We start from the raw sequence: 12,996 nt of genomic DNA on the forward strand, positions 1-12,996 counted from the left end.
GATACTGCCTCGGAAACCCAAGGAGAGGTCGCTATGAGTCGGGTCCGACTCAATGGCATATAACAACAACATAGCAAGTTGGAATGGACTTGATGGCAGTTGGTGGGTTTGGGTACTTTATAGAGGATCCTTGGTGGCACTCAGCTGCTAACCAAAAAGCACCAGGTGCTCTGTGGAAGATAGATGAGGAAGTCGGCTTCCATAAAGATTGACAGCCTTGGAAACCCTGTGGGTCAGTTCTGCTCTGTCCTAGAGGGTTGCTGTGAGTTGGAATCCACTTAACAGCCACAAGTTTGATTTGAGTTTCAGTACTTTACAGGACTAGAGTAACTTATACTAGTCCAAGAATCTCTTATTTTCTTGTTTTCATTCCTTTCTGTGAGTATTAACTGGGGGGAATAAACAGGAACTTTTACATTTGGCTGCAGAGAAAACAAGCTTCTCAAGAGGAGCCCAGCCTAGCCAGCCTGTAAAGAACTCTTTTACCCCTGAGGTCCAGGTATTATCTAACCTAACAGATATTAGACAGCAGTATCTCCCTAGTGAGATCTCTGAGGAACTTCTTTTAACTGTGCTTCTCTCTGACTTGGGTATCCTTTTTTTAAGTTTTTCAGCTTATGTCCCCCGTCTGAACCTAAAACAACCACAGAGTTGACAGACACAGCAGTAGGTTAAATTAATTCTTTACATACAGACCTCTTTTAGAATGTTAGTAACCAAGTTCTATTTTTAAACCCTTGTGATGAGCCAAGGCTGTATGTAGAGCAGACATCTGCCATCTATAGTGGAGTGTAGGTAGAAAACTAGACTATTAGAGATGGCCCATATCCTGAAAGCACCCATCTGAGTTTATTTCCCATTCTGTCAGCGATTGACTGTATGACCTTCCTCATCCCCACAGCTCTACATTGAGGGTCTTAGCACCATCCCTGCCTCGCAGCAGTGTGATATACAAAGCCAGACTTGGATACAGTCAGGATTGCTTGCCTCTCCCATGGCATCTTCTGGGTGTTTGTGTGGCATGGGGAGTGGTGGACAGTGCCTTCTGAGCTGTTCTAACAGGGCTCTTGACCACTCTGCCCTCTAGCTCAGATCTGCATCTCCCTCCCCATCATCCTCCTGCACTGACCCTAGTCAGCAATTTTACGGAACCATTTAGCCAAATCACAGCTTGTTCCAGTCCCGCTTGATCTTTCCCACTTGTCTAGCCAGTGGTACTTCTTGAGTCCTGGAAATTTCCAAATTTAAAGTCAGTGGTTTCTCTGTCTTAATGTTTACGAAAGCAGCCTATGTTAGTTTCCTCAGGCTGCCATAACAAACTATTACAAGTTGGGTGGTTTGTTAGAACAGAAATTTATTGTCTCACAGTTCTGAAGATTGGGTGTCCATGATCAGAGTATCTGCAGTGTTAGTTCCTTCTGAGGGCCCTGAGAGAGAAACTGTTTCATGCTGCTCCTAACTTCTGGTGGCTCTAGCATTCCTTAGCTTGTAGTTACAACATTACATGATGTCCTTCCTTTGTCTCCTTGTCTCTGTGTATCTTCTCCTTTTTTATAAGGACATCAGTCTTAGAGAATTAGGATCTGCCCTACACCAGTATCATCTCATGTTAACCTAACTTAAGAGGCCCTGTTTGCACAAGGTCACTTTCACAGGCATAGAGGTTAAGACTTCATAATATCTTTTGTGGGGGAGGGAACAATTTAATTAATAACATAGTACATGATTCAATGTCAGCTGACTCCAGCTAAAGATGTTGGGCAAAGAAGTCAGTTCAGTAGTCCCATAAGGTGTTCTCTCTTCATCTCTTAATTATTTTTCTGTTACATCATTGAAAATATCTTTGACAATTCTTGAATCAATGGTTTGGCTTAATTGCTTCATGGTATGTGGTAACTTTAAATTACTTGCTGGGAATACCTATACTAGAGAGATTCCTCTGAAGAGGCAGTGGCCAGTGTCTCCCTCACGTGTCTTTCCCACCCAGAATCAGTATCCCTACTCTGTATCCATGGCACTTACTTGTAACCCACTTTAATAGTTACTATATTAATTATTGGGAGCTCTGGTAGCATAGTGGCTAAGACACTTGCCTGCTAACCAGATGGCTGGCAGTTCAAACCCACCAGCCACTCCTCAGAAGGAAGGTTGGGCAATCCTACTTCCGTAGTGATACTGCCTCGGAAACCCAAGGAGGGGTCGCTATGAGTCGGGGCTGACTCGACGGCACATAACAACAACAACAACAACATATTAATTATTATATTAATATGTTATATTTTATCCTCTCCTATTACATTGTGTTGGGAACTCTGGTGGCATAGTGCCTAAGGCACCTAACTGCTAAATAGAAGGCTGGCAGTTCAAACCCACTAGCTACTCCTCAGAAGGAAGATGCGGCAATCTACTTCCATAGTGATACTGCCTCGGAAACCCAAGGAGGGGTCACTATGAGTCAGATCCGACTCGACAGCGTATAACAACAAAACAACATTACGTTGTGTTATAGTTAAAACCATAAACTAAACTCATTGCCATCAAGTTCCATCTGACTCATAGCGACCCCTCCTTGGGTTTCTGAGGAGTATCTCTATGGAAGTAGAGTGCCCAATCTTCCTTCTGAGGTATTATAGTTAGGAGAAGATAAAATTGTTAAGAACTGGCATGTGAGCATCCTGAAGATGAGGACAGTGACTTATTTAATTTTCTACTTCCAGCATATACTCAGTCATTGTTTAGTCAAAATGGGAGGTTTAGCACCATCAGTTCAACATCAGGCTGTTTTAATAGTATGTCTGGCATATTTATCTTTTGGCATGTTTTATCTTCTCTGGATGCCATGTTTTACCCATAATATACTAATTTTTTTAACCTTAATCCATTAAAAATGTATCTTAACATTGAATGAAGTGGCTAAGATACCAGCTCTCCCTGAGCTGTGATAGCTACAGTAATGATCTTTGCTCTTGCCCTTCCAGCGACGTTGAAGGAGCTCATCTCACAGACAATGATCTGCTGGGCTCAGGAGGACCAGATTCAGGATGCAGAGCTGGTCCGGATAATGTTCAACCTCCTGCGGAGGCAATATGACAGCATTGGGGAGCTGCTGCAGGCCCTGAGGAAGACTTACACCATCAGCCATGCCTCCGTGAGTGACACCATCAGTCTGCTGGCTGCCCTGGGCCAGATCCGCTCCCTCCTTAGTGTAAGGATGGGCAGGGAAGAGGAGCTGCTCATGATCAATGGACTGGGGTAGGTCTTTCACAGTTCAGCATGTTTCTGTCAAGAGACCTTTAAGTGGAATGACTATTTTACCTTGATATGGAGATACTGTAGAGTCAAGCCATATTAAATATCCATGTGTCCCAGAAAGGAGCTGGTGGTCCTTATGTCACTCTTCATTGAATTATTTATCCTTACTAAATCAGTCACGTTTGATAGCCTGAGAAACCAGTCTACTTGCTGCTCTTGGGGAAGGGCCATTGCCAAAAGAAGTATGGAAGTTTGTTGGAGGAAAGCAGTGTAATTTAGCTGAAATCTGATGAAAATAATCCCAGGGAGGCAGTGAAATAATTTTGAGCAGGGGACAGTGTGTTCAACCCACCTGAAAAGATTTGAGCAGTTGAGTTTTGAATGTTTGGAAATCTTCTAAGACTCCTCTTTGAAAAATTGCCTCTTGATTCCCCTCTTTTCTAAAGAGTAACCTATAGAATCATTTTTTTTGTCAGTTTTGTGAGATACTTTTACCCCTAGCAATAGTTCATGGTTCTCTCTTAGAAGAGATTCACAGCATTTTAGATCCCAGAAGAGTTTTCTTTAATTAGGTAGTCTAGCACTTCAGGTAGCATAGTTCCTAAGGCACTTGACTGCTTACCAGAAGGCTGGTGGTTCAAACCCACCAGCCACTCCTCAGAAGGAAGGTGGGGCAATCCTACTTCTGTAGTGATACTACCTCGGAAACCCAAGGAGGGGTCGCTATGAGTCGGGTCCGACTCGACGGCACATAACAACAACAACATCAAAGCACTTTCATTTTGCAGGTGAGAAAACCAAACTCCACAATGGTTCAGTGACTAGCCCACAATCTTACTAAAAGAACTACAACTACATACTTTGTCCCTCTCAACATCCCATTCTACTACCCTTGAGTAAGCAAACCTGAGGAGAGGAGCATCATGGAGGCCCAAGGAATGAACTTTGAGTGTCCTCATGGGAAAAAAAGCACACGGTCTTCAAACTCCATTCCATTACAATAGAGGTGATAAAAAGAATTTGGAAAGAGAAAGTAAACGTCAGAGTTAACCTCTCTCCCAGCCCTTGCAGTACACACAGCAGCAGTGAAATTGATGGTGTTTCCTCTAAGCAGCCACAGCATTGGAGGAAAGGGGAATAGGTAGGAAATAAGCCACCCTTAATGGGTTACACAGCCAATTAACAGGCAGTGTTTGTATTTTCATTCATTTGTAGTTTTATTATGTGAATTTGTATTGAATAACTTAAAAAATAATTGTTTTTCACATTACTTTCATTGATTTTTAAGGACTGGGTTCCAAAAACTTCAGTAGTGTCAAATACACAATTGTTTTTTAAAAGGAAGAAGAGGGAACAGTGCCATCAAAAAAAAAAAAAAAAAAGAAGAAGAAGAAGAAGTATGTACAGACATAGCTATAAGGACAGGAAGAATGGGGGCGGGGGAGAACAGCCTGAGCATATATAGGAGAAAAATATCTAGTGATTTGGACTGCCTCATGAACAGTTACAAGTCAAAGAGACCAAAAAAGATCTGTTTAATGTGTCATTGTTGTTGTTGTTGTTGTTGTTATGTGCCGTCGAGTCGGCCCCGACTCATAGCGACCCCTCCTTGGGTTTCCGTTAGAGGGAAATATTTCAGGTTGAGAAATTAATAGCTTTGTAGAAGTAGAGACACAAAATATTTCTCTGAGGTAGAAAAAGCATTCTACTTGTGTTTTAACTGACCTAGTGCCTTCCTATTGTCATTTTAGCCTGTCACACTGACGTTACTTCAGCCCCAGTGTGTCTGTATATTTGTGTGTGTTCTTTTATCTGAATCGTGATAGCAGAGAAACAATCCAGTCTCTCTCTAATCTATACCCTAGAGACATAATGAACAACAAAGTGTTTTACCAGCATCCCAACCTCATGAGAGTCCTTGGTATGCACGAGACAGTGATGGAGGTAATGGTGAACGTGCTGGGTACAGAGAAATCTCAGGTAATGCTATGGGAACTTGGCCCCTGGGGCAGGGGTACATGCAGGAATTTGTTCAGAGCCACATGACTGGTGTCCAGTGCCTCGGTTACTGTACTCATGATACAGAGGGACATGCACTATGCCAGAAAGAGCCAAGAGATAGGATGATAAGTGGAGTCCATCTAGTATCTTAGGAGCTGCAGCTCTTGAAGCTTGGGGACTTTTCTCGCTCATCCCACTGGGCCATGAAGTTGCTGAGTTTACTTCCCGTACTCTGCAGCCCTGCTCCTTCCAAGATGGAATTCTTCCGGTTTCCGCTTAGGAGACTGGTGTGTTTTGTGCTGAATCAGAAGAAGGCTGTTCTAAAGGAGAGAGAGAGATCTTAATAATGATCCTGGCAGTGTTCCCTCTGGAGTGTAAATGGTTCTTCTGTGAGCTACCTCCCGAGGAAGTCGGAGTTGGTTTTCCTTGCCAATTCCGCCATCAGGGGCCTGCAGTCAGTGGGAGCTCCTGTTGCTGGTTAGGGGAAAGGAATGCAGATAGCACATAACTGGGCATTTATCCCAACTCATTTGGGCTCATCCATAGAGTTAGATGGCTTCTGAAGACAGCAGATGGCATATACTTTCAAATGTTAGAAATTCCAAGTGCCAGAGCCATAGGAATTAATGACCTCTGTTGAGACTTCACAAGAAGCTCTGTTGGTGTAGTCCCTAGGCATTTGACTACTTAACAGAAGGTTGGAGATTCAAACCCACCAATCACTCCACGGAAGGAAAGCTAGGCAATTTACTTCCTAAGGACTTCCCATCTCAGAAACCCAAAAGGGGGTCGGTCGCTGTGGGTCGGAATTGACTCGATGACAGTGAGTTTGGTTTTTGGTTTTTATTGTGATTTCACCAGTATTGGAGGGTGGGGGTAAGGATGTGAAGGCAGAACAGAAACCAAGCTCACTTTCACTTTTCTTCTCACTTGCTTCCTTCTGATCTCTTAGGAAAGTAAAATCTCTCCAGATCCCTGAGCACATGTCTGCATGCCTCAGCAGGCCCATAAACTGTAGATTTCAGACCCTTATCCTTAGAGCATCCTACTTGATTTTAAAGGGGGAAATCAAGACTTTTCTAGAATCCATTTTAAGGTCAAAAATAAGATGTGGCCCTGCCTTGGAGATGCTAGTTACTTTGTTAAGTAAATAAGCCAAACACAATAAGCAGTAATACAAGATGGCATCTCAGTGCTAAATTATATAAATCAGATTTGGAAGGCTATAGGAGCACATCATTAAGGACAAAAGTAGTTAGGGGAGAGCTTCACAGGGTCAAAGAAGTTGGTGTTCTTCAGGCTTCTGGAGCAGTGGAGGCCATCCCTTACCCAGAGGACTTGGGTTTTGATAATGATGGGCCTTATTTTTCTATGATCACCCACTCTCCCATTCAAGTCCTGCCCACTCCCTTTTCAGTTGAAATAGTCTAGTGTAGGGCCCTGTGCTATTTCACATGACCTCTGAAGAATGACCAAGATTCTTGTTTGATACCTGTTTCCTCTGGGGAAAAGATATTTCAAGAACTATAATTAGCTCTCAATATTTCTGGAAACTTCTTCTTAGGGGTCCAGTCTCAGTTCCTCTTGTGGGTAAGTATTGGAATAAACTGGAAGTATGAAGAAAACTCATTTTCTGAACCATTCATGGTTTGTGCAACTGTACCTTCCAAAGGCTCTTTGAGGTCAGACATTTCAAAAAGGCCTCATGATGGATTCCTTTCATAACACTTCCTCCTTCTCCCTACAGATTACTTTTCCCAAGATGGTTGCTAGCTGTTGCCGCTTCCTTTGCTATTTCTGTCGAATTAGCCGGCAAAATCAGAAGGCCATGTTTGAACATCTGAGCTACCTGCTGGAAAATAGCAGTGTTGGCCTAGGTATGTCATGTTACAACCTCAGCTCTCCAACTTAAAGGTCACACTCCCCTTCTGACCGTTCAGGAGATAAAAGAAGTCATAGGCATGCAACAGTATTTTTAAATGCTAGAAGGAACCTTGCCTGATCTAAAAACAAGTGAAATAATGATACCATATCTATTCTCTCCATCTAAGTAAATATGTTGCTACCAACTAAGGGTTGGTGATAGATTTGTCTTGGCATACTCATACAATTTTACCTCCTCTCTCTTAGACCAGTGGCTCATGGTTTATGAAAAGCTGCCTGGGATTGCTGATATTGTCTAGGGACACAGACTCATCCCAGCCCACTCAGCTGACTGGGGGGCAGAGCTAATGAGACCAAGGGCATGGGTCCAATCCTTTCTTGGCAGGCTGGCTGCTGGTGACAGGCTGCATGCCTGTCCTGTCAGCCAATCAGTAAGTGTCCTCCTTAGCTGCAAGTTGAATGGCAAAGAGCAACTATGGATAAACAACATAAATCCATCACCACCACTAGAAAAGCAACTAATAGTGGCATATGCCTTATTCACTGTTCTGCATGGAAACGAAATGAATTTGGAGGACACAAATACAGGCATGTGAAATCTGAAATCTCAGTTTTTGTCATTTATCAAATTCAGGCTCAGGCTACCAACCTTTTTATAATATACCACCTGAAATTTTTTTTAATTCTAGCCTAAGGACCTAAGGCTCTTAAGAAAAATCACAGAAAATAAACTAAGAAAAATCAAAGAAAATAATGGTAACCTGATGTAACTATATGTTGTGTATACAATACAAAAACTAGCTATTTTTAAAGTCTAAGTGTTGCCTCTAGAATTGGCCAAGTCATTTGAGCTTCTTGTTGTTATGTGCCGTCGAGTTGGATCTGACTCATAGTGACCCCTCTTTGGGTTTCTGAGGCAGTATCACTACGGAAGGAGATTGCCTCATCTTCCTTCCGAGGAGTGGCTGGTGGATTTGAACTGCCAGCCTTCTGGTTAGCAGTCAGGTGTCTTAGGCACTATGCTACCAGAGCTCCTCACTTGAGTTTAGTTGGCCAAGACACCTGAGTCCCTTGAGTGGATGTCCTGTGTTTCTTATTTTTTCTGCTTTTAAAAGGGGGTCACTAGTGGTGATCATTGAATAAGGAGCCATAAACTCTCATGTTAGCAAAAGGCTTGAAAATACTTAGTCACAGCTGATCCCATATGTATCCTCACTCAGTAATCAGTGTGGGGAGGGAGGATAGCAAATAAAGCTGGTCTTTGGTTACCTAGTTGAGCTGCCCCATGGAGAACAGCACTGTGGCCCAGGTTTCAGTGTGTTTGCTGCCCTCTCCTGTCTATTTTTATGTACTACATCCTTAGCTCAGGCCTGGGTGGCCTTTTTGTCCCTTTCTTTTTTTTTCTCTCTCTCTTCCTCAGCCTCCCCATCGATGAGAGGGTACACCCCGCTAGATGTGGCAGCTTCCTCTGTCATGGACAACAATGAGTTAGCCCTCAGCTTAGAGGAACCAGACCTCGAAAAGGTAAGTGGCCCTCAGGGGATTAATATGTTTGGTCTCTTCTGCCCACAGAATAACCAAGCCAGAGAAAAGCAGACCACAGGCTAGATTTCCATCAGGGCTGAAGATGAGAATGTGGTAGGATGTGAGGAACTGGCAGCAGCACAATAATTACGACCAAAACCAATCCTGTGGGCAGGGACAGCCATCTTCCCAGACATGAATATGTGGACATTCATGTGCTTTCTGTGTGGAAGCCCACGCTTAGTGGTCTAAATGGAGCATTACCAGACATTTTGGTTCCTAATAAAGTTTTGTGTAACCTAATGTATAAGCTGGGAGCTCTGGTAGCATAGTACCTAAGGCACTTGACTGCTAACCAGATGGCTGGCGGTTCAAACCCACCAGCCAGTCCTCAGAAGGAAGATGGGGCAATTTACTTCCACAGTGATACTGCCTAGGAAACCCAAGGAGGGGTCGCTATGAGTCAGGTCCGACTCGACGGCACATAACAACAGCAGCAGCAATGTATAAGCTTATGTACTAAAGAAAGAGACATGATAGAAAAGAGTATAATCAAAATAAAAGTAAAGAATGCCCCCACTTGTCCCATGCATGTGCACATAAGACAGAGCTGAGCTGCCCCTACTGGATGTGAATTGCTGTCCTGGTCATCGCAGGGATTTGGCACTGATTCACCGTCATCTTTTCCCCATTCCATATTGGGACTGTTTCCTGGACTGTATGATTGAAAAGATTAACGGTGCACTTTCTGAACGTGGGTAAGAACAAAGCTGCCTGGCTCTGCTCTAACCAGCCTGCAATCTGGACTCCTCTCATGCCATATTCTTCTCTCAGCTCCTAGGCAATTTGAGAACATTACGAAATGTTGTTTTGTTTTGTTTTGTTCATAGTTACCAAAGGTATTCATTCATTTAATAACTACTCTATGCCTACTATGTGCTAGACACCAATCACCACATGAGAATAGGCAGGATCCCTAGACTCACTGTACTTCTCTTCTAGTGAGGAAGTAGACAAGTAAAAGGATGACTGCTGTATAGTGGGTTTGGGGAGCCCTTTACTCCAACAAGGATGTGGGACAAGTTTCTCAACATTTCACCTTGAGGGATGAGTGGAGGCTGATCAGCCACATTGTTGGGGAAATGTGTACCAGGAATGTTTTAGGTTCTGAGACGTGAGCATGTGTCTTGAGGATGGGAAAGTTGAGTATGACTGAGTACCTATGCAGTGTCTGAGAGGAGTGGTGGGATAGTAGGCAGAGGCAGTAAGGAATTGGACTTTATGCAACCATTACTATTAATAATAGAAGCTCATTCTCCTACAGAATTGCTGTGTGCCAAGCCCTGCTTTGAATGCATCTCATGAATTAACTCACATGACGCTCAGAATAAGCTGTTTTATTATTGCCCCCTCCCCAGTTATGGATGAGGAGATTGATACATAGAGATTAGATAACATCCTCACTGTCGTTGTTACGGAGTTGGTAATGCCAGAGCCAGAATTCATGAGTTTGGCTCCAGAGGCCATGATGTCCCCATTATGTTATACAATGTCACTTTAGGATGAAGAGTGACAGAGCCCATTGGAGGGCATTAAGTAGGAGAGTGACACAATATGATATGTGTTGTAGAAAACATATCCTTATATCAAGAAGGAAAAATGCCCTGAAGTCTTCTTAAAACCAAACAGCAGTTTCACTTAACTAGTGAAAAAGGCCTGCCTTAAGCATTATTGTTTTTTAAGAACTCTCTATGTGGAACCAGATTGACAATAGCAACTCAAAAGACTGGTAGTAACCTTAGAGGGCAGTGAGTTTATGTGTGGGAGGAACAACTCAGAAAAGGAGGGTGAGAATGGTTGCACTACTCAAGAATGCAATTAATGTTCTTCAGTGGTACATGTAGAAACTGTTGAATTGGTGTATATTTTGATGTGTATTTTCTCAACAAACAAAATAAAATTTAGGGGGGAAAAAAAAAAAAGAAGGAATGATTGACCTAAGGGCAATGCCTGTGGGAGGGAGAAAATAGAAAGTTGTTGCAGTAATCCAAGCATAAAATGGTGATGGTTTCAGTTAATGTTGAGGCAGTGGACACATAAAGTATTTGAATTCAAGACACATATAAGAAGAAAGGAGCCTTGGTAGTGTAGTGGTTAAGCACTTAGGTGCTAACCGAAAGGCCACCAGTTCAAACCCACCAGATGCTACACAGGAGAAAAATGTGGCAAGCTACTTTTCATACTTCTTTTCATTGTTATTTGCATGGAATCTGACATAGCAAATTGGTTTTCTACTCAACAATTCATACACATTTTGATTCGTGACATTGGTTGCAATCCTGCAATGTAACCACACTCTTCTTACTTCTTGTGTTTACCGTTTCCTTTCATCCTTCTGTCCTGTCCTTTCCTGCCTTCTAGGCTTTATCCTTGGGAAATGCTTCCTATTCTCTCTCACATGGTTGATTGTTCTAAGGAGTGTATGTACCTTCATGATGTTAATGTTCACCTTATAGGCCTGCCTTTTGTTTGGCTGAAACTTGAGCCATAGGGGTGAGTTCTCTTCCAAGCCTCAACGGTATCTAGGGGACATAGTATTAGGAGTTCCACCAGTCTCCCTCAGACCAGTAAGCCTTGTCTTTTTTTATAATTTTGAGGTTTTCTCCTACTCTATCCAAGACCTCCTATTGTGATTCCTTTCAGAGAGGTCAGCAATGATAGCCATCAACAAGGCACCATCTTGTTCTTTTGGTCTTAGGACCGTGTAGGTTGGGATTCGTGTGGTCCATTAGTCCTATAGACTAATTGTTTTCAAGCGTCTTTGATTTTCTTCACTGTTCTTTGCTCCAAATGAAGAGAGTTCAATGGTTGCACCTTAAATGGTTACTCCCAAACTCTTAAGACCCCAGTCACTACTCACCAATGTAGGATGTAGAGCAATGTCTGTGTGACTATGTTGGGCCAATTGGCTTTGATGTCTCCTGAGACTATGATCTTGAGCCCTCAGGCCCAGCAACTCATTCCCTCAAGATGTGTGCTTCTGGTTGAGGGTTTCATAGTTTTGTGCCCCTATGTTCTAGTATATTGCTGGATGTTTTTGCAGCCTATGTAAATACACATGTAGGAATATCCTCCCTTACACCTATACATATTGATGCATGCAGACCCATTACCCTTTCCACTATGGTTCAGCTTGCATGTCTCTCTGTATCTGCTCAGAGATTATTATTACTGTTATTGTAGGATTCTGTATGTAATAGTAGTTACCTTTGTTGCCTTCAGTTGTTGTGCTCATCCTAGCATCTTCCTTTGCCTTGATCATTTTGTGCTGATATCCCCCTTATTGTATATTGTTTTTCCCTTCACCCAAGTTAATATGTGTCTACCTTCTAGTTAGTGATTTATCTTCTCATCCCCTCCCACCTCTGATAACCTTCAAAGAATATTTCTTTCTTTGAGTAAACCTTTTCTTGACATTTTATAGTAATGGTCTCACACAATACTTGTCATTTTGTGATGTGGCCATCTGTTTCTGTTAAGTTTATAACCTTGGAAACTCTATGGAGCACTTCTGCTCTGTCCTATAGGGGTCTCTGTGAGTCAGTACCAACTCAGCATCATTCAGCAGCAACATAAGAGGAAGAATGTTGTTGTGGTTATTAGCTGCTGTCAGGTTGGCCCCAACTCATGGCAACCCTATGCACAATGCAATTAAATGCTGCCTGGTCATGGCTCCTCACCACATTCAGTTACAGATTGGACCATTATGACCCACAGGGTTTTTATTATTGGCTCATTTTCAGAAATGTATTGCCAGACCTTTTTTCTCTGTCCGTCTTAGTCTGAAAGCTCCACTGAAACTTACTCAGCATGATAGCAATACCCAAGTCTACATAGACAGTTGGTGGCTGCACATAGGTGTGATGGCTAGAAATCAAACCTAAGTCTTCCACATGGAAAGCTAGAATCTACCACTGAACCACCATTAAATAACAGCTGTTAATTGGGTATAGGGACAGGGTAGGGAGAGGGAGAAGTCAAGGAGTAGCTCCCAGGTCTCCTTTGACATGGGTGATTGGATGGTGCTGGTGCCATTTCTTCTTTTAAGGCATATAGTAGATGGAATAGGTGATGAGGCATCAGGTGATCAGTTTGCTTTTGGTAATACTGAGTTGGAGGTGTCTGAGGCCCCCAGATGGCTCCATCAAGAAATGTGGTGTTCAAAACATTGTTCCACCTCCTACTTTGGCGTGTAGCGACTGGAATCTTAAAAGCTAGCAAACTGCCATCTAGATCCAACGATGGGTCTCTCCTCATCAAGAGCAAAGAAGAATG

General features: G+C 42.8%; 1 protein-coding gene across 1 annotated transcript in view; it reads left to right on the top strand.

Moving 5' to 3' along the window:
* The window catches only part of RYR3 (ryanodine receptor 3), a 585,899-nt gene that overhangs the window by 347,034 nt on the left and 225,869 nt on the right, over nt 1-12,996 (top strand). Inside the window, exons 39-42 of the mRNA XM_007940521.1 lie at nt 2,979-3,252; nt 5,118-5,232; nt 7,001-7,130; nt 8,558-8,661. Coding sequence (XP_007938712.1) covers nt 2,979-3,252; nt 5,118-5,232; nt 7,001-7,130; nt 8,558-8,661 — 623 coding nt within the window. The remainder of the gene's footprint in view (nt 1-2,978; nt 3,253-5,117; nt 5,233-7,000; nt 7,131-8,557; nt 8,662-12,996) is intronic.

The sequence above is a fragment of the Orycteropus afer genome, unplaced genomic scaffold (genome assembly GCF_000298275.1).
Source record: "Orycteropus afer afer isolate SDZICR_OR568_19922 unplaced genomic scaffold, OryAfe1.0 scaffold00068, whole genome shotgun sequence".
In the NCBI taxonomy this organism is placed as follows: Eukaryota; Metazoa; Chordata; class Mammalia; order Tubulidentata; family Orycteropodidae; genus Orycteropus; species Orycteropus afer.